Source organism: Centruroides vittatus, unplaced genomic scaffold (genome assembly GCF_030686945.1).
Source record: "Centruroides vittatus isolate TY-2023 unplaced genomic scaffold, ASM3068694v2 contig_488, whole genome shotgun sequence".
Taxonomy (NCBI): Eukaryota; Metazoa; Arthropoda; class Arachnida; order Scorpiones; family Buthidae; genus Centruroides; species Centruroides vittatus.
The window spans coordinates 385,172-409,608 of NW_027122276.1; the positions used below are offsets into that span (position 1 = coordinate 385,172).

Here is a 24,437-nt window from a genome sequence, read left to right on the forward strand (position 1 = left end):
CATTGGATTTTATAGCATGACATATTTTCTAATATTTTTCAGGCATATCAATTTGGCTGACTTGCCTATTACCACTGGCTTTAATTTTTCAATTCCAATAGAATTAACTCCTAGTAGAAATGTCAATCTCTGTTTATTCATTTTGCTTTTATGACACTTTCTCCACCAGTTTTGCCAGGTAGAAAACTTAACTTTGTTTTATCAACATTTAATATGGTTTCAGGTTTACAGTTGCCACAAAACAAATTTGATTTAGATCCTGTATTCCATTCTTGGTTAAATAATTACTTCCTTGCACTCTCTAGTAAAATTAAAATAGGTGATTTTGAATTCCATGATTTCCATCCAATTGTGGCATCCAGCAAAGATCGACTCTAAGCAGCCTCTTTTTCTCAGTTTATATAATGTTTTCAGCCACCTTAATTCCCATGTTATAACCCCACGGTGGCCAAACTGTGGCTCTTTTCTAGTATACTTGTGGCTCACTGCGAGATACTTAAATTTATACCAAATTTGTTTTTTATTTTAATTTTGCTTTTATTATTTTTTATGTATGATTCCTGGATAATATAAAATAAATAATATATTGTTTGAAATAAAAAAGTCAAAATATGGCAACGTTATACATTATTTATTGAAAAATAAATGTAATATTTATTAAATATCATATTACGTAAAAACATTATGAAAAAATAATTATAATGCTTATTTATCCAAATCAACATTAAAAATGAATATATAATGAATAACAATTTCTATAACGTTAATAGTTTTGAAATTTATATTTCCTTATTGACAATTGAAACTAGGAAACATTTTAGCATTTTTTGGTTTTTAAATTTAGATTATGCTACTTAATACGGCAATTATAATTTATTTATTATTAAAAAAATTATATTGTATTATAAAACATAATATAAAATGAAATAATAGCTAAAGTGTTGTTTTTTTTTTTTATAAATATTTAAATGAATTGCTGTGGAAAAATATGTATATATGTATATGCGGCTCTTCAACGAATTCTGTTTTCAATATATGGCTCAAGTTCTAAAGAGTCTGGCCACCCCTGTTATAACCTATGCTGATGACATTAAACTAATAAATTATGACCCTGTTTCTTTACAATCAGATTTAAACATATTATTCGAATTATTTGAAAAGGCTGACTTAAGAATTAATGTCCGAAAAAACGGTCACAATGTGCTTTTCGTTAACCAGAAATTTATCCTTTCCATCCTTCATTATTCATACTGAATATATAAATTATGTCAACTCCATAAATATGATCTAGGCTTTATTTTTGATTGTAAACTTTGTTTCAAAACTCTTATCAAAAGAACAGTTAAATCCCTTGCCATTCAATGTGGAACGTCTTTCAACATTTTGCCATTTGATCTCTTTCAAAATTGCTTTACATTCCATTTTCTTTGTTAATTAATTTTAATTGCTTATTGATTATTGTATACCAATCTGGTCAATGGCTGCCCCCTCTCTGTTAGAGAAAATTATAAAAGACTAAATAAAATATACCTAACCTTAAATAAATTCTGTAATTTACCTTTTACTAGCTGCCGTAACATTGCTAGGTCCAGATTGGATTTTCCTTCATATACTAATCATGTAAAATACTTTGATCAATTACATCACAGATATTTTTTTATGTATTTTATTTCGGGTTTAAATGTTAATTAGGGAGAGGAAATCTGTTGTTGTAAGACTTTTCCTAACGTGATTGAAATAAATAAATTTTCTCCATCCACTCTTTCAGTTTCAGAATACTACACTCAGTGGCGTAGCATGGCTATCAGCCACCCGGGGCGGAAGAAAATTTCGCCGCCCCCTTATTTAGGTATCTCAATTTAAAAGACTGAAGTATACAGTAATTCTAAAGAACTTTTCACCAAGAACAATCATCATTATTGTGTATTCTACAGGTTCAAATTTTTACAAGATGATATTATTTATTGTGAAATTTTGCCGCCCCCACTACGCTATGCCACTGACTACACTTTTACTCTTAACACTCAATTTTGTAGTCAAGTGATACCTTCATTTAAAATGATCTATTCATTGAAATGTTTAGCCAATTTGTGAGGCTTACTCTTGTTTCTACTTTGAAACCACTTCTTTCAATTATTGTAATTTCTCTTCCAATGAAAGAGTATTTCTTTTTTTCTTAGTTTCCATTTTCTGTGTTGTGGGGTTGAAAAAGACCAACCAGTGAGATCATTTGGAAGAGGAGGAAATAAACCTGTGCACCCACTTGGAATTTTATTCACAGTACAAAATTTGAATTAACAATGGTAGAAAAGTAGCATCATTTACACCAGTGTTTCCCAAACTTTCCACATCTGTGTACCCCCTTCTATAATTTTTGTAATGCCAAGTACCCCTCGTCAAAAAAACATTGCATATACTTTAATAACAATCAAAATATATTTATTTTTTCCTTTTTTAGTACATAAACAAAATAATAATAAACAAACAATTAAATTTATTTATAATAAAATATAAATAAAAGTTATATTATAAATAACATTTATTAGGATCAATAAGAAGGATGAAATTGCTTATGTTGAGACAACAGATCATCCTAATTTGGTTCCCTGGTTGTTAATTTTAGTTCAAGATGCAGTTCCTCATCCAAAAGTCTGTTCCTTTTTTCGACTTAATGTCTACAAATGCTGAAAAAGCAACTTCACATAGATATGAAGTTTGAAAAGACAAGAGATACTTCAGGACTTTTTCTGTTAAAACCGGATACACGATAAGTTGAGGCAATTTAAAACAGAGAATATATCTGCTAAGTATGCCAGTATACAAAGCCATTTTCAGTCATGTAAACAATTTCTCAGCTCAAATCTATCATTAAGAAAAACTTGAAGTTTATGTCTAAGTTCAAATAATCTGTTTAGAATTTTCTTCAAGATAGCCAACGAACATCAGTATGAAAAAGAAGCTGAGTGTGACTACTTCCCATTTCTTCATACATTTGCAAAAAAAGTCGTGCATTCAAAGGACGGCTTTTAATGTAATTAATGATTTTTATGCTTTCGTCCAGAACTTTCTGTAGATCAGCGGGCATGTTACATGTTGCCAAAACCTCTCTGTGTATGCAACAATGTGTGGATATGACATTTGGGGCAACATTTTGAATTCTTGCAACAAGTAGGGTTTCTCATTTCCCAGTCTTTTGCTTGTCCCAGGATTCCAGGATAAAAGTGAACTGTTTCCCGGATCCTGAGATCCCGTTTGAGAAACCTTAGTGGTGATTGTGACTGTTTTGTTAAATAGTATTTATGGGAGTAGAGGGGGTTATGAGATGTTTTTTAAATCAAAAACCAAAGATAAGGAGGATATTCCATTTCTATATGCTGCTGCAATTGGAAAATTGAAAAAAGCCAAAATAGAAGGCTATGTGGAAAATATCGTTCCTAGATATAGCGATCTGGACTTTAGGTCTCATTTTCTTCTTTCTTGAAGCACTGTCGAACTAAGTCTCTGCTGAGAATTGTTAGTGGTAGTAACTATCTACAGAAAAATTGCTTTATTTGGCATTTTTAGCTTTTTATTGATACTAAAGTGCATAACAAACTGTCGAACTAAGTCTCTGCTGAGAATTGTTAGTGGTAGTAACTATCTACAGAAAAATTGCTTTATTCGGCATTTTTAGCTTTTTATTGATACTGAAGTGCATAACAAACCTTTCCTGTTAGAAAAATCACATAAAAGCTAAAAATACACACATGCGCACAGTAACAGTTCAATGTGTAGATACTAGAGGTTTTTGTATGACACTTTTGTCTGGACCATAGGGTGGAGGAATGCGCAGAATCACAGTGCCAAGTGAAACCACTAACAAGTAACAAAGTTTTTTTATTATTTTTGTATGTTTGTAATCGAAAAAAGTAAACTGCTTGTTGCACCAGGTGCAGCCAAAGCGTGGTGCAGCACATACCCTCACTAAACTCTTCCCGTACCCCTGGGGGTACACATACCACACTGTGGGAAACACTGATCTACACTATCAAAGTTTATTTATTTTATGTTAATTTTTTTGTTTTTGGAAATATGATTTGAAAAAATTACAGATTTAATCAATCAAAATGTGTAAATTGTGGGAATATATAGAAGCCGACATATAATTTATGGGAAAATGTATACATAAATTGTAGGAAAAATTGGGATCATAAAAAATATTATGTAAATTGTGAGAAAACACTAATTCCACAGTTATGTTTAATTTATGAAATTATTGATTATAATTATCATAAAATCTTTTCAGGTGTTAAAAACAAGACTTGCTTTAAGAAAAACTGGTCAATATTCTGGTATTTGGGATGCAGCAACAAAGATATATCGTCACGAAGGCATGAAGAGTTTTTACAGGGGGTATATCCCCAATCTTCTAGGAATCATTCCATATGCAGGGATTGATCTTGCTATTTATGAGGTAAGTTATGACACCATTTTGAGCATTTCATAGATAACTGTTTTACTTTGTTTCCTTCTTGAATAGAAGTAATAATATAAGGAGGTTCCAAGCTTATATCAGGGATGCATTCTTGGAATACATGCCATTAGTCATTGTAAGTTGAAATATAATTTTCCATAACTGCAATATTATGAATTGCAGATATGTTATTGATATAGATGCAGAATCTTGCTTAATTCTTTATGGACAACCAGCATTGCTTAACAAGAGCTTATTGATACTAAGTTGTGATTTCCATTGATAAACATTACATCTCATTTAAAAACTTTTTTGTGTGTTAAAAACATTAATAAACAATTTCTTGTAGTCAAAGTAAAGAATTCATATAAAATTTATAATTAAATACAAATGAAACCTTTTTATCCAGTAACAGCACTTCAACAAAAACTCAAACATTTTCAGCCTTCACCAAGGCCTGCCTCAGGATTTTTAACAAAACCAAATTTCCAAAGTCTAATGTCAGAACGATGATGTTCAAAAATTGCTTTTTTTTAAATTTCAAATATCTCATCACATGAGGCAAATTTATACGGTTGTTTGACTAAAACCATAAAAATGCAATTATGTGATCCATACCAATTTTTTAAGCCATATATATTGTATAAGATGAAATTATGATGGGTTAACTTTCATCAACTCTTTCATACATATACTTTCATGCATGTGCCACTGTATTGCAGTCCTTAAAGTTAATACAATTGCCGGTTAGGCTGGCTTTATATATTTCCAATGCCTCCAGGCTACAAATATGATCTATTTGAAAGGCCTGCCTGATTAACTTGGTGTTCTGGAGGTCTGCATGTACTTCCGGGTGGATAGCGTACGTGGACAAGGTGGTGGTATGCCTGTTGTTCTCAAGGTCATATTGATGTTCACATTTTCATTGAAATGCTGTTACTGGATTAAAATGTTTCTTTTGTATTTAATTAATTACCCCAGTAATTTGTGAAGAACATAGTTACAATAAAATTTATAAACATAGTAAAATCATTTTGCTTTTATTTTATTTATAATGTGGTAAAGTTAATATAAAAATTATTAGATTTATTTTAACAACAGCACTAAGTAGCTATTAATTGATCTGTTTATGTTAATAATCTAACAATGATTGAATGAAATTACTAACAAACTATTAAATTTTATTTTAAATTATTTCTGATTTAAATAGTGTATTATTCTCATTTTGACTACTGAATTTATTATAAAAACATTTGGATATATTTTTAAGAATATGTTAATTTTTTAAAAGATATAATATAATTTGCAATTAACAAATCAGAAAATTCAATTAGATGTAATTAAAATATTAAAGTTAAATAATACTAATCATAATTTTCTGTTAATTATATTGGACATTTTAATAGTAAATAACTGATGATCAGATTAGTATCATACAACATATATTTTTTCTTCACATTAATGTAAAGTTTTCAGTGAAAAGAACTGAAGATCAGAGATGAATATAAACTCTTTTTTTATGTTTGGGAATTAGATTTTACAGACCTACAATGCTTATTAGATCTTCTTTAACAATACTTTAGTCATAATTTTTCTAGAAATTACTTTATTTTATGAAGATTGTGTGATTATTAAATGTGTTAGTCCATACCATTATTAATCTACATTATTGTTTTTCCAAACTTTATTTAATTCAGAAAAAATTCTAGGTGTCTTTTACTATATAATACTAATTATTTATCATTAAATATATTTTTAACCTATCTTGTGAACAATATCTTGTTCCATTGCACAAATCTGTCATTGTTTTGAATGGGAGTAGCTTTTTCCTTTCTGGATAATAAGGGACTTATTCTCCAAATACTTTTAACTAAGGCTGGATGCATATTGATACAGCAAAAACATTTTTTGATTAAACATGCTTGAAACTTTTTAATGATTTGCACTGCCCCCAATAAAATGCCTATTTCTGGTGAACATTTTCTTGTGCACATACATTAGTATTAGATGCTTTCCATAAATAGTTCACATTTGCATGTGTAGTTGATTTGTAGTAGACTGTGGCAATAGATGCAGAGAAGTTAATTGTTGTAATTGAAGACCTTCTTTATATGATTTTACTTTGTGATTCTTCCTGATATAGTTGCATCCATTGCCATAATAAGAATTACATACACTTCATCATCAAAAGATGTTGTGGTACTATGAGATACAATGTTGAAATTGCAGCAGCAGAACACTGCAAATGCATGGAAAAAATGTAGCAAGACATTTTGCATAAAGATGTTTTTGCTGCATCAAGCCTAAATGAGACATAACATACAAGTTTTATCTTTTATTCATTATTTGACTTGATTAAATAAATTCTTTAAAAGTGGTTTTTTCCATTAAATCATGTATCATTTTTATTTTTGACTTATAAATTAAACATTTGATTGAAAATGTTCTAAAATCTAGAATCAAACTAGTCATATTGTTAATGCATTAAAGAACATTCATCATTTTGTCAGACTAGAATTCTTGGATCAAATCCATTCTAGATTCTCAAGTTTTCATGAGTGATTGGATCCAGTTTCTTTGTGTACTAAAATCCAAAATCAAAGCTGGAACTGATAACTTGTAAAATCAAAACCGTTCACACTTTTTAAAAAATTTTAGTTTTAAAACTTGAGACAGGTTTATAAAATAATGCTTGTTCATTAAACCCATTTGCTTTTAAAACTGTTAATGATTTTGATTTTACAAGTTCTATTTCTTATCATAGTCATTCTGTTGAAAGCTTGTAATTTACAAGACAAAGGATGTTTTTAAACTCATCAGTATTTCCTGCTGTTAAAGTATTTATCATTTACAAATTGAAAATTTGTAAATGTTACTTATGTTTTGAAATCATCATCCCTAATCTCAACATTCTAGAAAAACCAAGATATTGCACTGACTGGGCAGACTGGGAAAGATGGAGAACATACATTACAATTAAAATTGACATTACTCCCTCACACTCAAGGGAAGAGGCTAAGGAAAGGATTGAATAAAAATAACACGATTTAACTTTTAAACTTTTTACTTGCTATAATAACCACTTATAACTATTATTATTGATATACTTATTAATTATTTTGTATTATTCTAATTAAAATGACAGGTAATGTGTGTTAAATAATTTCATTTAAAAAAATGTTTATTATAATAAAATTTTAATATTTATATATTAAAAATACTTATTTTAAAAAATTTTTAGAAAGAAAAAATAATGATAATAATAGAGACAGAGATTAGAACCCTGAACAACTTGGTGGTAGCCAAGAATGCTATCGACTGAGCTGCTAAACAGCTGCCAGCCTAACAAAACTTATTAGTACATAAGCTGAGCTCGAATTTTTAAAGGCCTTTTTCTCAAAATTGGCTGGCCATTGCGCTTTCTTGTTTTGAGGGTTTGAACACCGTTAAGGAGTACTACCTATATACCAAGTCTCATCCCGAAGTGAATTTTCCAGGTTGTGCCCTCCCCTTGTAAAACAAACAATAGCTCTACTTATCATTTATTATTCACATAAAGCAGCATTAAATAAAATAAACTGATAAGAAAGTAATCTGATTTGATTAGTCATTATGATGATTTATTATTCTAAGTTCTTTTATATGCTTGTAGTAGATCCAGTTCCAGAACTCAATCGTTAAACCTTAAATAGTAGATATATATATATCTACTATTTATTATTTATATTATATTATATTATATATATATATCTACTATTTATACTACTAGAAATTATATATATATATATATATATATATATAATTTCTTGCCAAATTTGAACAAATTAGGTGTCAATGTAAATAGGAATGGGTTTGTAGATGTGCAACAAGCTTTTGTTTTGGATTTGGTGATTTATTCCAGATATATTGGATTTCAAAGTTTTGAAATTTTCCTGTGATTTTGTATAGGGACTCAATAAAGAATGTTTTTAAATATTGAAATTTTGCAGCAATTCAGTGTCATGTTCACCAATGTGCCACCTGTGTATGTAGTTTATGAAGGGATGTATGATCCCGATAAAAAGCTCTGAATGAATTTTCTGTACTTTGTGTCCACAAATCATTTTATAATAATTTTTGTATATGACTCCAAAGTTGTACCTCATCATGTCCTGTGCCAACATTGGCAGCCATTATTATATACAGAATATACAGAATGAGATCATATGTGGGAGGTATGTCATTATGTTGTTCTGTTGTTCGTGTTAGTGCTGATAAGTGACACCATTCCAGATGAACATTATCTTAGTACATTGAGCCACGAATGTTCATATTGTGGGGCATTTTGTTTCTCTCCAGAGACTTCAGTGTAGTGCTGTCACAATGGTATGCTATTGTTACCATCTTATGCAGCAATCTTTTATGCTCCATGTCTATATGCCTTTCTTCTCCTGTCTTTTTTCATTGACAACTTTGCTGTGAATTGTTTACAGTCCTTTATTCAAGAGCCAAAGTATCCAGGACTTGGGTTCATTATTGGATTTACCAGCTTCTGGTATTTCAGAAATTTTGCAATCCATTTTTGTAGTTGATGTCAAGAGCATGAAAATATTTCACATAGTCTAGACCACAAGTAACTTTTGATTGACATTACATTCCAATTTTTTATTCTAAATTACTTTTTCTATTTTATCCTGGTGGGTACCATGGATTGTCTACTAGTAACTGTGTGTCTTGAAAGTATTTTAATAATAATAGAAATGTTAATTCTAGTAAATTACAGATAAAATTATCATATTACTGTCTTGTAAATCATTATATCATACAAAATTCTTGTGTAAAAAATGCAACCTTGTACATACTTTTTATTACACAAACAAAAGTGAATAGAAGTTCTAAACAAATAGTTTCTCACAATGCAATGCAAAAGATGATGAGTAATAACTAGAAAAATTTATTCAATGGTTTCTTGTTAGAATTTATTCATTTAACATATATTGGATATGTACTGTACTGTACATTTCTTTTCTTGCAATTGGAATATGATTAAATTTAAATAACTAATTATAACTCTAAAACTTGAATTCACATTTGATCTTGTTCAAAAAAATTGATTCTGACAAAATTTTTCACGCAAACTATAATTTGGTTCAACAAAATACAGTAATCTATATTCAGTATGTATATTTGTGTATGTTAGACTCAAAGACCAAAAATGCTCATTGAACAAAAAAATCAACCATAATGCATTCTCACTACTCAGATCCAGCCATTACATGAATTTTGCATTGTTGCACTTTCAAAAATGCACACAACTTGTTTTGGTATATTCAGTAAGACCACAAAGCAAAATTCCTGTAGATTGAGTTTTGGTTGATTATTAAAAGAATCTAGACATGAATTTTGTTTTGTGGTCTTATTGAATATGCCAAAACAAGTTGTGTGCATTTTTGAAAGAGCCACAACACAAACTTCATGTTGTGGCTGGATCTGAGAAGTCAAAACACATTTTTGAACATGATATAAACATTTTATTGATGATAGTTATTGAAATCAGGATTTTGGCCCTCATTTCCTTTGAATAAATATTAATTTTGTGTCAAACTTCAAAATATTTTAAAAACATGATGGTAAATGTGGTTTACAGGTCATCCGCAACCTGATAGTTATGCACGTATTAATAAAATATCCCTATTAATTATTTGAATATTTTTAATTTGTGTTAGTTCCCTTTAGGTTCTGTACCTACTACTGACTGGAATCAAAACATAATAATGTATTCCATCAAAAACAATTATTCAAATTTTAAGAATGTATTATTATCAATTTGATGATTGATTGTTACTTTATATATTTTTTTTACTTTACAGACTTTGAAGAAAATGTATTTAAGACGACATTCATTAGAAGAAGATCCTGGTGTTCTGGTATTACTTGCTTGTGGGACGATTAGTAGCAGCTGTGGTCAAGTAGCTAGTTATCCATTGGCATTAGTCAGAACAAGACTACAGGCACAGAGTAAGTTTTTTTTTCTTTCCGTTTTGAGGAAAGAATAAATTTATTACATTTTGTGATTGTTGTCTTTAACTTTATATTAACAAATTTGAAATTATATAATCTCCAGTAACCACCACCTTATAAGTTGCTGAGGGAATTTTTAATTAAGAAAACTAACGTTTTCGATCTATTCCATAGATCATCTTCAGGTTTAAACTGACGAACAAAAATAATTCCATAGAATGGAACACAACATATTTAAATTCAAAAAAACCGACAACGGAGCAACTAATTAATAAAATTAGAAATAAGAGTAGACTCGACAATAGATGCATTAACGCCAGGGATGCTGAGGGATTACCGTCAGCTTGGAAGTTTGCAATTAAGAGACTTACAAATGGTTCATGATTTGCGATGTGTTTCGTATTTGGAAAACCTTAATATTTTATTATCTGTTAAATGATGTTAGCGTGTACTAACTTTGGGATTGTTATGTATTTGTTAGTTTACATTTGTGTATTTTTTGCGCTTTATTTCTAATTTTAATTAGTTGCTCCGTTGTCGGTTTTTTTGAATTTAAATATGTTGTGTTCCATTCTATGGAATTATTTTTGTTTGTCAGTTTAAACCTGAAGATGATCTATGGAATAGATTGAAAACGTTAGTTTTCTTAATTAAAAATTTCCTCAGCAACTTATAAGGTGGTGGTTACTGGAGTATATATTTTTGCTGAGTACGTTTATGTTCAATGTTAATATAATCATTCAATTATATTGAATAAGTGTTCGTTTTTGAATAACAGCATTGTATCATTGATGCAAATTTTTTTTGTATTACAGCGGAAAGGCAAGAAAATTCTATGTTATCACTTTTTAGAACAATCGTGCAAAGAGAAGGTTTTATGGGTCTCTATAGGGGCATCACACCTAATTTTATGAAAGTAGCCCCAGCAGTCAGCATCAGTTATGTTGTTTACGAGCATGCGAGAAGGGCTCTAGGAGTATCAATGACATAGTCTATGCAGCAAACATGCTCGTGTGTTAGCATAAAATCATCCGATCAGTCCGTCGGATAAAAAAACAGAACTGAAAATAATTTATCAAAGGAGGTGGTTTGTTGAGGGAATGAAAAACTCCTGTTAATTTTGAAGATTAGGCATTAAATAAAGCATTTGTTTTTTAATTTCCTGTGATCTAGTTATTTTCAAATTAAAGTATTTTACATAAATATACCTTTAATCTGTTTTTTCACATTATTGAATTCCAGCATGTTGTTACTATTTTGTAATTCTTGTAAAATAATGTAAATTGAATTATGTATATACTGTACATAAAAGTATATACAAGGGGAGATAAGTAAAATGCCTTTCTTCAGCAAGAGCAATTCATTTGAGATGTGCTAATTCTGTCAGCAACAATAGTTATATTTTTGCTATTATTAGATGAGTATTGCTTGTACATACATTACCTGATTTAGATATTAAATTCTTCAGTGTGTATACTTACTGTTTATTGCTTACAAATTAGATTACTGTTATAAAACATTCTTGTAGGTAAACTCCTCCTTACAATAAAATGTTTTTTTATAATTGTAAATATTACTGATTGTTCTTTCTGATGAGAAAATATTTGAAGGCTTACTTATTTGTAAATCCTGTTTGTACATTAGCAGCTTTAGTTAGTTTGTCAAGATTAGAAAATATTTTGATTGTGTTTAAAATTGTTTTGACAAAATGTCGGATTTGATTTTTATAATAATGGTACGTATTTATAAAACATTTTTATTTATACAAGTTTTTTTAATTGCCCTTTTTAATTTTCATTATTTGTTATTGTTAACTACTCATCATACAGATGGATTGTTTTATAAATTGACAATGTTTTTGGTGGATAGTTCCGTAAATTATATTACTAAAGAATGTGATATAAATTTATGCAGGTAGAATTGTGTTGTTTTTAATTTTAAATAATTTTGATATGACTTTCTGCCCATTAAGAAAAAGAAGAAAGGTCCGATTCGAATTATTTTGACGCTTAGTATTTGTAAATTGGAAATTTTTTATTAATAATTATTCTGTTCTTGTTATTCTGATCTCTGGAACTGTTAACCGACAAAAACATATGAATCTTTACTGCCATATTTAGTGATTTAATGATTCATGTATTAACTATCATAGGTTATATTACATAATATGATCATCCAGTTGAAAAACAATTCAGAAATAAATACCTGTGTTTGTCTCATGAACACAATTATATCCATGAAAGGTTTAACGTAACTTATGTAGTTCAGGTTGTTTAATTCTAATCATTACAAAAATTTGATAAATTAAAAACATATTTATTTAAATCTTGTTACATTAAAAGTAATTTGCATTTATTAGAGAGATGATCGATGTCTAAGTAGCATTGCTTAAAACCCTTGTGTATTTGCATTAACACACAAAACTGCATACGAAGTGCCTTCTGTTTTGCAGCTTTATTAAGGGTTTAGTTGAAAAAGGGAAGTATTCAATGAACGTTCTTTGTATCTAATTTAGAATTGTGAAGCATAATTTTAGACATACAGAAGTCTGTATTATGTGAAATGAGCTGAAAACATTAAAATTTAAAGAAATGTATTGTTAGTCAATGTGAATCTTTTCAGTTTGTAATTGAAATTTTTCAAAAGTATTTGCTCTCTCTCAAAAGTATCTTAAATTTCAAATTGTTACATTATCTAAAAGTGTTTGTGTAGATTTCAGATTCAAAATTATTCTTAAAAAACACGAATTGTGCAGCAGAAAATTGTATCAGTTGGTTTTCTAAATTGTTATTCTTTGTCAATAATATTATATTAAAGAATTATGTTTATAACCACTTAACCTTTATAATAGTCTGTTGCATTTACAACATGATCATAAACATTTCCAGGTGTGTTTTTAAGATATATCAAGATAAAGCAGTTTATACAAATTATAAATATTGAGTGTTATATTTTTGCTTCTTGTGAAATTGAAAAAAAAGATAAATTTTCTTCAAGAATTCAATCTTAATGACAAATTTACCTTACTTAAGACATACAAAGCTTAGGAAAACATTTGACAAAATTTTACAGTAGTTGCCTTAAAAAAAAATGATTTGTATTATATAATATATTAAATAATGTTTTATTAAAACTTTTCATTTATATGTATATAAACATTGATAGTGTGTTCTTTCATCTAGGAAAATTTGTAATATATAAATTTTAGTTTATATAATGAGAGAAGTGCAATAACTGTATGTTTTTGAAAACTCTTCTATTTTGTATTTTCTAATAAAGACTACTATAAAAAAAATAAATATGTATTGTAGTGAAATAAATATAAAATTTTTATTAAGAATCAAAAAAGTATATTTTAGACAAATACAGATCCTTTTCTTCTAAAAATTAATATCTTTTACTCCTTTAAGACTGCAACTCAGTGAATTTTTTGACAACAAACATAAAAAACTTTTCACTCCTACGAAATTTTTTCCTGAGTGTTAAAAAACGAGATTAAATAAGACTTCCATAAAATTACTCGTAAATAATAGATTACTTACGTGGATGTGCATGTGCCTGGATAAATTATTCTTCTGAGCAAAGCCTTTTCCGCACCTCTGGCACTTATAAGGTCGTTCGCCCGTGTGAGTTCTGATGTGAGTATTGATGTTTCCGCTGCTGTTTGTGCTATATGAACAATAGGTACATTTAAATTTTTTAACCAAAGTTTGATTTTGTTGAAAATCCGGATTGGACGTGGTCTGGTTGTAATTCCAAAAATTTGACGAGCTGCCTAATGCATTTAGACCCGTATCTAAAAAAGTAGAGGAAAAAAATTTGAAAGAGAAATTATAAAACTTCCCTCTTAATTAAATTACTACTAATGTATTTTCTAAGAACCCTTAAATCCTAACAATAAAATTTACAAAAAATATGATCTGAAAATCGTCCACGAAATCTTCAGTATTTGTTTCTGCCGCCATTGTCTCTGTCTGAAATAAAAAGAAATTTATCACTTTTCTAATAAAAGATATTTTGTGATGAACAAGCATTACTTACCTGTTTATTTTGGACATTAAAAAAATGTATCAAAAATCAAATTTGCTCGGAAATATTAATAGGAAAAAAAAGGACTAATAGACAGATTTTTTTATTTAAATTTATTTTTTTAATTTAAAAACATTTGTGCATGATTGTGAATATTTGTATATGTTATTTACATATAAATTAAAAATTTATATATAGTATACATAACTTAGTGAATAAGCTTACAAATGGTATTAAAAAATCATATGTAATAAGCCAATTTATTATAAATATATATGAGGAATTGGTAAAAAAAATTTCAGCATAATTGTTAAAACAGACAAGCATAAGATACTTTTGCATAAGTACAGATTAGTTAATTAAACTAGAAGTGATGTAATGTTTTGCAAGGAAAAATTTGATTGTTAATGGATAAACTATCCATTAGCAATCATTTATTAGTTTTATTGCTTATGTAGCTGTTTGACTCAACAACTTGTTAAGACATTTCTATGTCAGAAATTGAAAAATTGAATTTATCAAATATTTCATTCCTGTGTCCATTTTAACAATTAATTAAAGACAGACTAGTTATTATATAACAAATATTATTATTAAAATTATTTCTAAAGTTTATTGTGAATTAAAATATTTTGAATAGTTTAGATAAAAATAAATTATTATTATATTGAGGTTTATAGTTTTAAAAACAGCATTCTTTCTTCCATTGTATTCCTATTTAAAATATAGTAGCATACATTTGTTTATATATGGCTATCATCACTGTTCACCAAATAATTTGTAATATTTATTACTACTTTAGATGTTTTTGTACTTGCTAATATCAGATATAAACAGAAATATATTTCAAATAAATCAAAAATTCAGCGTTGTGTAAATTTTTATTTCATTTTATGAACATTTGTATCAACATTAATTATTCGTAATCCAAATAAAACATTTCATCACCATTATTTTTGTAGTGGAATGAGAATCTTAAAAGAAAAATATATGTTTAAAAAAAGTTGAAACATTTTATATTTAAGATTATTATTTGGAATGAAAGACATCATTCCAATTTATGGTTTTAAATCTATTACTATGAAAAATAATTGTTTTTCTCCACATTTCATCTTAGTTCTGAAAGAATCATTTAAATAATTCTTCTTGGATAGAACATGTTTATTTTCACTCATAGTGAGAAAATGGATTCCAGATTTCTTGGAAACTTTTGGTACTTTACATTTTGCATTTAAATTTACATCAATATGAACATCCTACTTGGGTGACAACTGGTTTTCATACTGTACAATGATGCAGAACCCTATAAATAAAGAACTATTATTAAAATTATTGAAAGTATAAATTTTAGAATAAAATGTTTAAGGGTATTTGCTTTAAATTAGTAAACTAAAAGTCAAAACAAATTGTGGAGAAAGATATGCAAATCAGCCAATTTAATCATATTCTAAAATTTTAACCTAAACATTGTTATTGAATTAAGCTAAGAATGCTTATCTTTCTAATAAACAATTATTAAAGCCTTTTTTAATGTATTTACGAAAGTCTCATTCATCTGTTAGTACAAGAATATGGAAGTGGGAAGCCTTGAATAATTATGGAATATGTATGTAATAGATTAATGGGATACGTATATAATGGAAAGTTGAAAAGTGAATGTCCAAAAGCTCATGTTAAGTATGTTTGGCCAGATTCTATTAAATACATCTAGTATTTTCTTACACTGAGCTATTTGATTTTCATACTGTATTTAAATCCCATGCAGGCAGTTTTCTATTTCCAATCAGAATAAAATAGAAATTTCTACATGTAAAAATTTCATCTTATCAATATTCATTGATAATTTCCACCTTTGTGATCTTCATTTAGTTTGTAAATCATTAGTTCCAAATCTTTAGAACAAGCTGTAACTATTTATACATATGCAATTTTTATACATAATATGAAGATATTACTAACCTGTTTAAAATAAATATTGGATGCATAAATACTTGAAAATGGTAATGTATATTGGTACAGTATCCCATGCTTAATGCAGGGTTTGATTAATGCACGAAATTCATTGCAGCAATTCCTTTATATATGCGACAGAAGTTTTAATTAATGCAGCTTTATCGGTTGTCTTTACCTAACTTAATCGTGTTAATCGAATACAGTATCTAAGGGATACCTGTACTTGATTTACTACCTTGGTAATTGCAAAATCTTTGAAGTTAACAAAGTCCCAAATCGAGGATGCCATACATGTTAAATTGTTTAAAATTTATATTGAAAGAGTTGCTTTAATGGATACATAAACACTTATCACATCATATGATATTAATCTATTGATATTAAAGAGACTGCATTGCCTCTGTAACAATATGATTGACATTTGTTTATTGTAATTTCTTTCATAAAACAGTAGAAATACTTAGCTTAAAAATTTGTTTTTTATATTATAGCAATTTGATTCATTTATTATTATTTTTTATTTGAATTCAAATTAATTTACTAAAAGCTTTTTATAAGTTATTTTCAAATATTTGCATTTTACTTTGTAACATCTCAACACAAAAACCATTTTATTTATATGCTATTTTCAATCTTTTCCTGCTTAACTTAATTAATTGATTCTGCTTAATACTCTTGAGCAATATTATTTGCAGTAAATATCTAAAAATTTCTAGATTACTTAATGTAAGTTCTCAATTCAATAGCTAATATTAAAGATACATTACAAAAATTAAACAATAGAAAACAAGAGGTAACTAATAGTTTCCTTGAAATTATTCAGATTATAAATCTTATTTTAAGGGAACTTTTGTTACCTTGAATTACTCAAACTTTAAATCTTATGACAAATTAATGAAAAAAATTAGTTTTAATTCAAAAACTTGGATATTTTAAACTTGCATATTGTAAAAGTAGTCACATTACTAATAACTTCATAAGAATTTAAGCAATTTTAGAAACAATCTCACCACTACTTACACTACAAATTTATTACTTTTTTATTAAAAAAAATGTTTTTTACAATTGTTTAATTGTGATGTGTAATTTGACACAAATATGTTATGAAAATAAATACCAATGTTTTTGAAATGTGCCTTAATACTGCCTCATAATCACCTAGCAGTTTTAATTTGATACATCTTGGGCACAATAAGATTTGTTGCAACTTGCTTCATTATTTATATTTTAAATAACTAATACCATAATTGTTGATCCCAATATAAATGAAATTCAATAATTATGTTATAATATTTTGCATGATATTTCATGAAAACAAAACAGATTCACCAGATCTGTTAAAATGTTTTTTTATTTTCTATGTTTATGTTTAAGAATTATACTTTAAATTTGTTTTTCTTTCCCTAATGGCTTAAAACATCAGAGTTGTAAAAAATGTACTGAGGAACCTCAAAAGAGAAACTTTCCAGGAATAGAAAGATGGAGATAAGAATGAACAGAAGTGGTTTGTTGTTTCCAAAGAAACTACAGTAAAATGACATCTATGGAACCAGTATGGTGCTGGATTACTGGACTTTTTTAAAATTCAATACATTATATGCAATCTGAACATTGCAGACATTAATGTGCATTTTTTACCAGTGCATTATGCCATGATGCTGTTATATGCTTCTGACTTATGTATTGTACATATGCTCTAATCATTCTGAAAATGATACAATGCATGACTAACATTGTGCAAGGATTGATTGAAAGATAAAATTTTATTACCAATGCTTATTTCTAGAAGTCAATAAGCATTTTTGTTCCAAACCCAGAACCTCTTCGGCTTCAGATTCAAAAAGAAAAATGTTTGTTAAATTTAATGCAAAAACAAATGTTCTCTAATATCAAGAAATTCACATGTGTCAGTGGGATAAAAATAAAACTAGTTTGCACTGTAAATGACCAGTAGTTTAGTAATTAATTGTTCTGGAATCAAAACCAGATGGGGTTGTGAGTAGTGTAACTGACAAAATCTGCACAGTAAGCAGGAGTTGCAGGTTCAAGTCCCACTTTGGTTTAATCTTTCCTAACAGAATATTCTAAATTTAAATTAAAGTTTATTTCCAATTACTCTATTTACTCACATATAAGACAAGGTTTTTATTCATTTATCACAGCTTCAAATTTCTAGATCGTCCTATATGTGCAAGCAAAAGATTCTTTGCATTTTTACAATAATTTTTGTGAACCATGTATTCACATTTTTTACTGGATGCTCACCCTCTTGTGTTTAAAAACAAAGGTATTTTATCTGGGTCATTTGAATCATTCTTGTATATTGTCAGGAGTAAAGATGAATAGCAATAGGAACAGCAAAGCTTTTGAATTGGATTCCAAATTGAAATTCCAAAATCCCATGGGAGTCTGATATAGGTTTTAATCCAGTCCCACATGAAAACAGATGATATTAGGAAATCAGAATTTGGAGAAACTCATAAGTGATTCGACTGTTAAGAATTGGCAAAAAAGGTTCCCGATTGTCCAGCTTTACGTGAACAAATTATGTTGTTGGTTTTACAAGATTTTTCCTTAAAGTTTAAAATGCCAGTAATTTTTGCAGGAGAATGTGTGCATTTGCATTCATTTGATATTTTACTTGTGATTAAATGAAATAAAATTAGAATTGTATTAATAAATCTAATTTTCTTTATTTTGATCTTTAAAGTCACACCTTGTCCTATATGCGAGTAAATATGATATTAGCCTGCCATTTAACGATAAATTTAACTGCCTATCTACAACCAAATTGCTTTACATCTAATTAAATTAGATTTGTTATTGACCAATTAATAATAAGGCAGTTTACTTGACATTAATAATCAAATTGGGTTGGTGTGTATGTTGTTATATAAATTCAGGAATCCTTGTTAATTCAAACTTGGATAGTTCAAAATCCTGTTAGTTCATAACTGTACTTTTGTCCCAACCAGGGATATAAAGATTTGTGTGTTAAGGAATTTGGTTAGTTTGAAATATGGCTACTTCAAATTCTGTCCAAAAATCTTGAAAATTCTGTCAAAACTATGCTATGCATAGGTTAACTTGTACGTTTTGCTGAAAGTACTTACATGCTATAAGAGAACAATAGATCAAGAACAACTCTAATCTGGTCAATATGACTTTGCTTTTACAGTAACACATTTTCAAGTGTCATCTTACATATGGACTATCCCTTTTTTGTTTTATTTCACAAAATACGGCTGGGTTTTGGGCTACAAGTAGCAGATTAAGATATTTGTAGTTCTCTAGGCTATTGCATTTCGGTGACTTACTATTTTTTGGGCCACTTTAAAAATAATTTGGGTTACATTTTGAGGAATTCTGCTTTACTTTTTAAAAATCCTATCTGTGACCTGTGAGGTTCTCATCATACACATGTTATTTCTTTGCAGTTTATTTATATTATTATTTATTAACCAACAAAAATAGCATTCTGTATAAGTAGCCATATTCCATTTGCTTAATAAATTACAACAGTTACATGGCATTTGCCATATTATACAGAAATATGTAAATCTTGAATAATTTAAATCACAAATATTTCATCCCCTGAATTTTGAACTAAAGATTTCCTGTATATGCCAAATGAAATTTATTATTACACTTTTATTTATTTTTAGTATTTCTTCTACAAGTGTCTTCACATCTTCACCCCTTTCACACCTTTGGGATTCAACAACAGTCTGATGAAAGCATTAGAAGCATGGATCTTTTCTTAGAGGTTCTTATCCAGTTCAATATGCAAACATCTCTCTATTAAAAACCCTTCTGAGTATAAATATATATCAGGATGACATCTATTATTTTACACTTGTAGATGAAACACCAAAAACTTATTACTTTACAGTTCTTCACAATTTTAAAAGTATCATATTACAACACCATGCTGGACATTTTGACAATTTGTTTTTAACCAGTAACACCTAGGGCACAATAATAACTTTATTTGACAAAATGGAATATGTTTATTTCAATGTGAGTATAGTGCCACATTTTAATCACAGCAACTAAAATTACTTGCTCCATTTTTCAGGTGACAAAACTATTGCTTTTAAAAGTAAAAAAGAGAATTCAATTCATGGAGCATTAAAGATTGTTTAGTTGATGACTAAATAATGAGATGGCAAGTAAACAATCATCAGTGTACTAATTTTTGTATTTGAAATCTTAATGAGCTAAATCACCTGCAATTTAAAAATTACAGGTAGTTTACTGGTAAACCAGTAATGTTTTGAAAATTTACCATTTTATTGTTAATAAAAAAGTCAGTAAATTTGCAACTCCAACTTGTAACTAAAGGGGTTATGGCTTTAACAAAGTCACCTATTTTGCTGCTCAATCTCTATATTATAAGGAAATCATCCAAATCAAACAAATCTGTCCTATGAAATACATTAGTTGGTCAGGATGGCTTCACAACATGAAAATTAGTTACATCTTGTGACTCTATAGTAGTGTATAAATTGAAATTCTATGGTCTACAGATAGTTAAGAAATGACAAGGACAAAATTCCAGATGAACACAGCACTAAACTTTATATTATACCAGCTGAAAATAATGGCATGGCATATGTAGGATATACCACTAGAAATTTTGCACAAACATCAGTAAATGCCTATAACTGTCAAAATAATATAGTGCTAGCCTATTACACTGATGCTGAGAATACAAAGATCTTACAGAATAATGCTAGAGTAATATATGCAGCAACTACAAAAAAAAATTAAAATTTATAAGCAGAAGCTAAATGACTCTGCCTGAATGCAAAAGACACAGAATTGCTATTCACAGCATGGAAATTCATATATAACTGGAAGTATTCACCATCTTAAAAATATTTAGGTCTTTTTTTACATGCTACAGTTATAATTAGTAATTAATTTGGTGCATTTAGTGTTTTATCCTGTGTCATATTTAATTTTATGTATTTATGATTTTTATTTGTCTTTATTTATATTAACCATTTTGAATTTTATAATTTGAATATTATGTTGAAACATTTTCCAATTTTCAAATATTTGTATATCCATAGTTCATCTATCATTTGTTCTGGTGTTGATCTTTTCAGTGAATAAAGTGATTGTTTAATTAATTAATTAAACATAAAATTAGTATTGTTTAACATTTAACTGCTACTTAAGATTGATAATGATTGCACATTACAAGCCACATGTTGAGACAAAGTACAAAAATAAAGCCTAATGATAATAACTAGTTTGTTTATGATAATCGGAATTTATAAGTGTATTTTAACTTTCATCTTTTGGAATATGCTAACTATAACATTAGCAAACTGATAACAATATCCATGATTACAATAAACAGAGTCTTCTATATAACAAATTTTAAATTAATTAAAACTGCTGTTCCTGCACATGACTGTTACCAATATATGCCCATTTTGGACTTACAATGTTAGTTTATTAGTTATATTTTTACAAAAAATGATAAATATAACAACTTTAAAATTTTTGTATTCTTACCCGAAATAAATTAACTTACAACTTATTATAACATCAAAGGTCTTGTTAATATTATGATAAATAATGATTCTGTCAAAATGGTCATTGGATTTTAATGATATTTTTACACTAAATGTTTTTGTATCATTTTAGTATAAGTTAATATTAACTTGATGTTATATTATGTTAGTATTATTATTTATTTATTTAGGTTACTATCTTTGTTTTATTTTATTTATTTATTTATTTAATTTTACATTTTTGTATTCTATATTTTAAATTTATATGTTTAAACCAGGGGTCACCAAAGTGCTCGATAAAACAGTATTTGGGGGTCGACGAAAAGACTATAACTTACAAAATTTGAACCAAATATTGCTAATCTTGCTAAGGATCATCAAGCTTATCCGTCTCATTGATTGTCAGTTACAAAAATTATTATTAACAGATATACAATAAATGTAAAATTAAAAAATATATATTAAAATAGTAGGAGCTTTTTTTTTGCTTGTAACACAAACTTTTTGGTAGGGGTCGAGGCGAAAAGTTGTAGGAGGTCGATAATCAAAAAAGTTTGCCGACCCCTGGTTTAAACTGTTTGTTTGGAATATTTAAGCTTGTGTGGGAAATAGATAAAATACATTATTGACGCACACAGAACCAATAACCAGTTATTGGTTCTGTGCATGTCATTAAGTATTTCCTGGTGTGGTGTGGTGTGTTGTAATTTAGAATATGTTATTTATGAGAATCAAATCTTGTTTTGATCATTGTGTAAACTATCACAAAAACAAGAATATAATATATCAATGTTTCCCAGTTTAAAATAATCACATTTTACACTAAAGAAAACAGATTATGAAATCTCTCATAAGAAGTTAAAATGCACACAGATATTATAAACTGTATGTTAAACAAGGAATCATAACATAACTTTTATTTAAAAGATGATAATGTGTATTGCTCATTTAGATAGAATAAATAAACACCATTCAATTTCCTCATATCCAAGAAATTAAATAATCAAACTTGTTAATTTGAGGAAAAGGGGATACTATAGATTACTATCTATGGAATTTCGGGACTTTGAGTATATATCTGAACTGAGGGGACCGAGACAAGTTCAACAATACCCTACTTTTGGACCGGAGACGAAAAATAAAAAAGTTATCATACTTTTTTTTCCGGCAATCGCACGATGATGGGGAGTCGCGTCGCTTTCACCACTAAATCAGCCTCGCTATCGCAATTGGGAGTTGCGTCGCTTGCTGTTAAAATTGCCTTTAGTAGACGTTTCCCCCTTTTTTTTACTTTGTTCAATAACTACCGTGAATCAATAACTAGTGACGTTTAGCACATGGCAGCCTGCTGGCGGCTTTCCTCCGGGAGGTCAGTCGAGAGCACGAACAGTCGGAACGGCCACCACGTTCGCTGCCATAAGTAACATTAACCGAAATGGCAATCGCGCGATGATCGGAAGTCGCGTCGCTCTCTCTGCTTTCGAATCGCGTGTTTAACCCTACTGGAGATGACCATAGTCCGACGTCGTGGTTTGCAGACTTTACCACAAGATGGCAGTACCGCAAGATAGCAACTATTGGATGTATTGAACCGTAGTCCGACGTCATGGTTTGCAGACTTTACTGCAAGATGGCAGTACCGCAAGATAGCAACTATGGTGCCGTCTTCGTGAGAGCATTAAAAAAGTATGGTAAGTGAAAAAGTATAACTTTTTTATTTTTCGTCTCCGGTCCAAAAATAGGGTACTGTTGAACTCGTCTCGGTCCCCTGAGTTCCAATATATAATCAAAGTCCTGAAATTCCATAGGGGGTAATCTATAGTACACCCGAGGAAAATATTTAATATTACTTTCTCTATGTAATTGGTTGACTCGCACCTGGTTTATAATTTTGGATTCGTGTGTATTGTTTTCGTCAAATTTTATATTTCAAATTATTTAAATATGATTAATGACATAACTTATTATAATGAACAAGTGACGAAGGACATGCACGTCAAGTGATAATATCGAATTCGAATTAAAACTAATTCAATTGCGTATTATTTGTATTTAAAATTACAAAATGTTTTTATAAATATGTGAAAAATACATAAAAATCTAACAAAAGAACGTGTACTTATTACTAGAAAATGTGTCTTATCTGTTATTACGATGTCTAATTACAAACAAAACTATGTTTATCATGTATTTTAATAACACTTTATCATTAACTTAGAGGTATAGTTTTATGGAATACAAACTCTATATATTTACCATGATCCACGTCGAGATAATAGAGATGTTTATGAATTTTAAAATAAGTAACCTCTCTTTCACTTCCTATAATCAATAACTCGATTGCAGCGACAAATGCGGTAATAAATTCGTAATTATTATTTCTAAATTTATTTGTCGATAATTGAACTCAAAATTATTGTAAATAACTTTAAAAATTGATAATATTGCAATTTACGATAATATATGTAGATCGG

At 28.5% G+C, this 24,437-nt stretch overlaps 1 protein-coding gene and 1 long non-coding RNA gene across 4 annotated transcripts in view; one reads left to right on the forward strand and one right to left on the reverse strand.

Annotated features, from left to right (window-relative positions):
- SCaMC (Short Calcium-binding Mitochondrial Carrier) overlaps positions 1-13,180 on the forward strand; it is a 102,061-nt gene extending 88,881 nt beyond the window's left edge. The window contains exons 8-10 of one of the 2 annotated variants that reach the window (XR_010881171.1): positions 4,286-4,453; positions 4,520-4,589; positions 10,303-10,374. Coding sequence is in view for 1 of the 2 variants with exons in the window: in XM_067273770.1 (XP_067129871.1) it covers positions 4,286-4,453; positions 10,303-10,450; positions 11,269-11,444 (492 nt within the window). In the remaining variant the exon portion in view is untranslated. Of the gene's footprint in view, positions 1-4,285; positions 4,454-4,519; positions 4,590-10,302; positions 10,451-11,268 lie in introns of those variants that run through there. The other variant, XM_067273770.1, reaches the window with a different exon arrangement.
- Positions 13,181-13,758: 578 nt separating this feature from the next.
- Positions 13,759-24,315, reverse strand: LOC136978114 (uncharacterized). Of its 2 annotated transcripts, XR_010881173.1 has the most exons (4): positions 24,220-24,315; positions 14,362-15,785; positions 13,996-14,249; positions 13,759-13,928 (listed from the first exon to the last, which is right to left on the reverse strand). It is a non-coding gene; the product is annotated as an uncharacterized lncRNA (long non-coding RNA). The 2 variants fall into 2 exon arrangements; XR_010881172.1 differs by having other exon boundaries at positions 13,996-15,785.
- Positions 24,316-24,437: the final 122 nt, after the last annotated feature.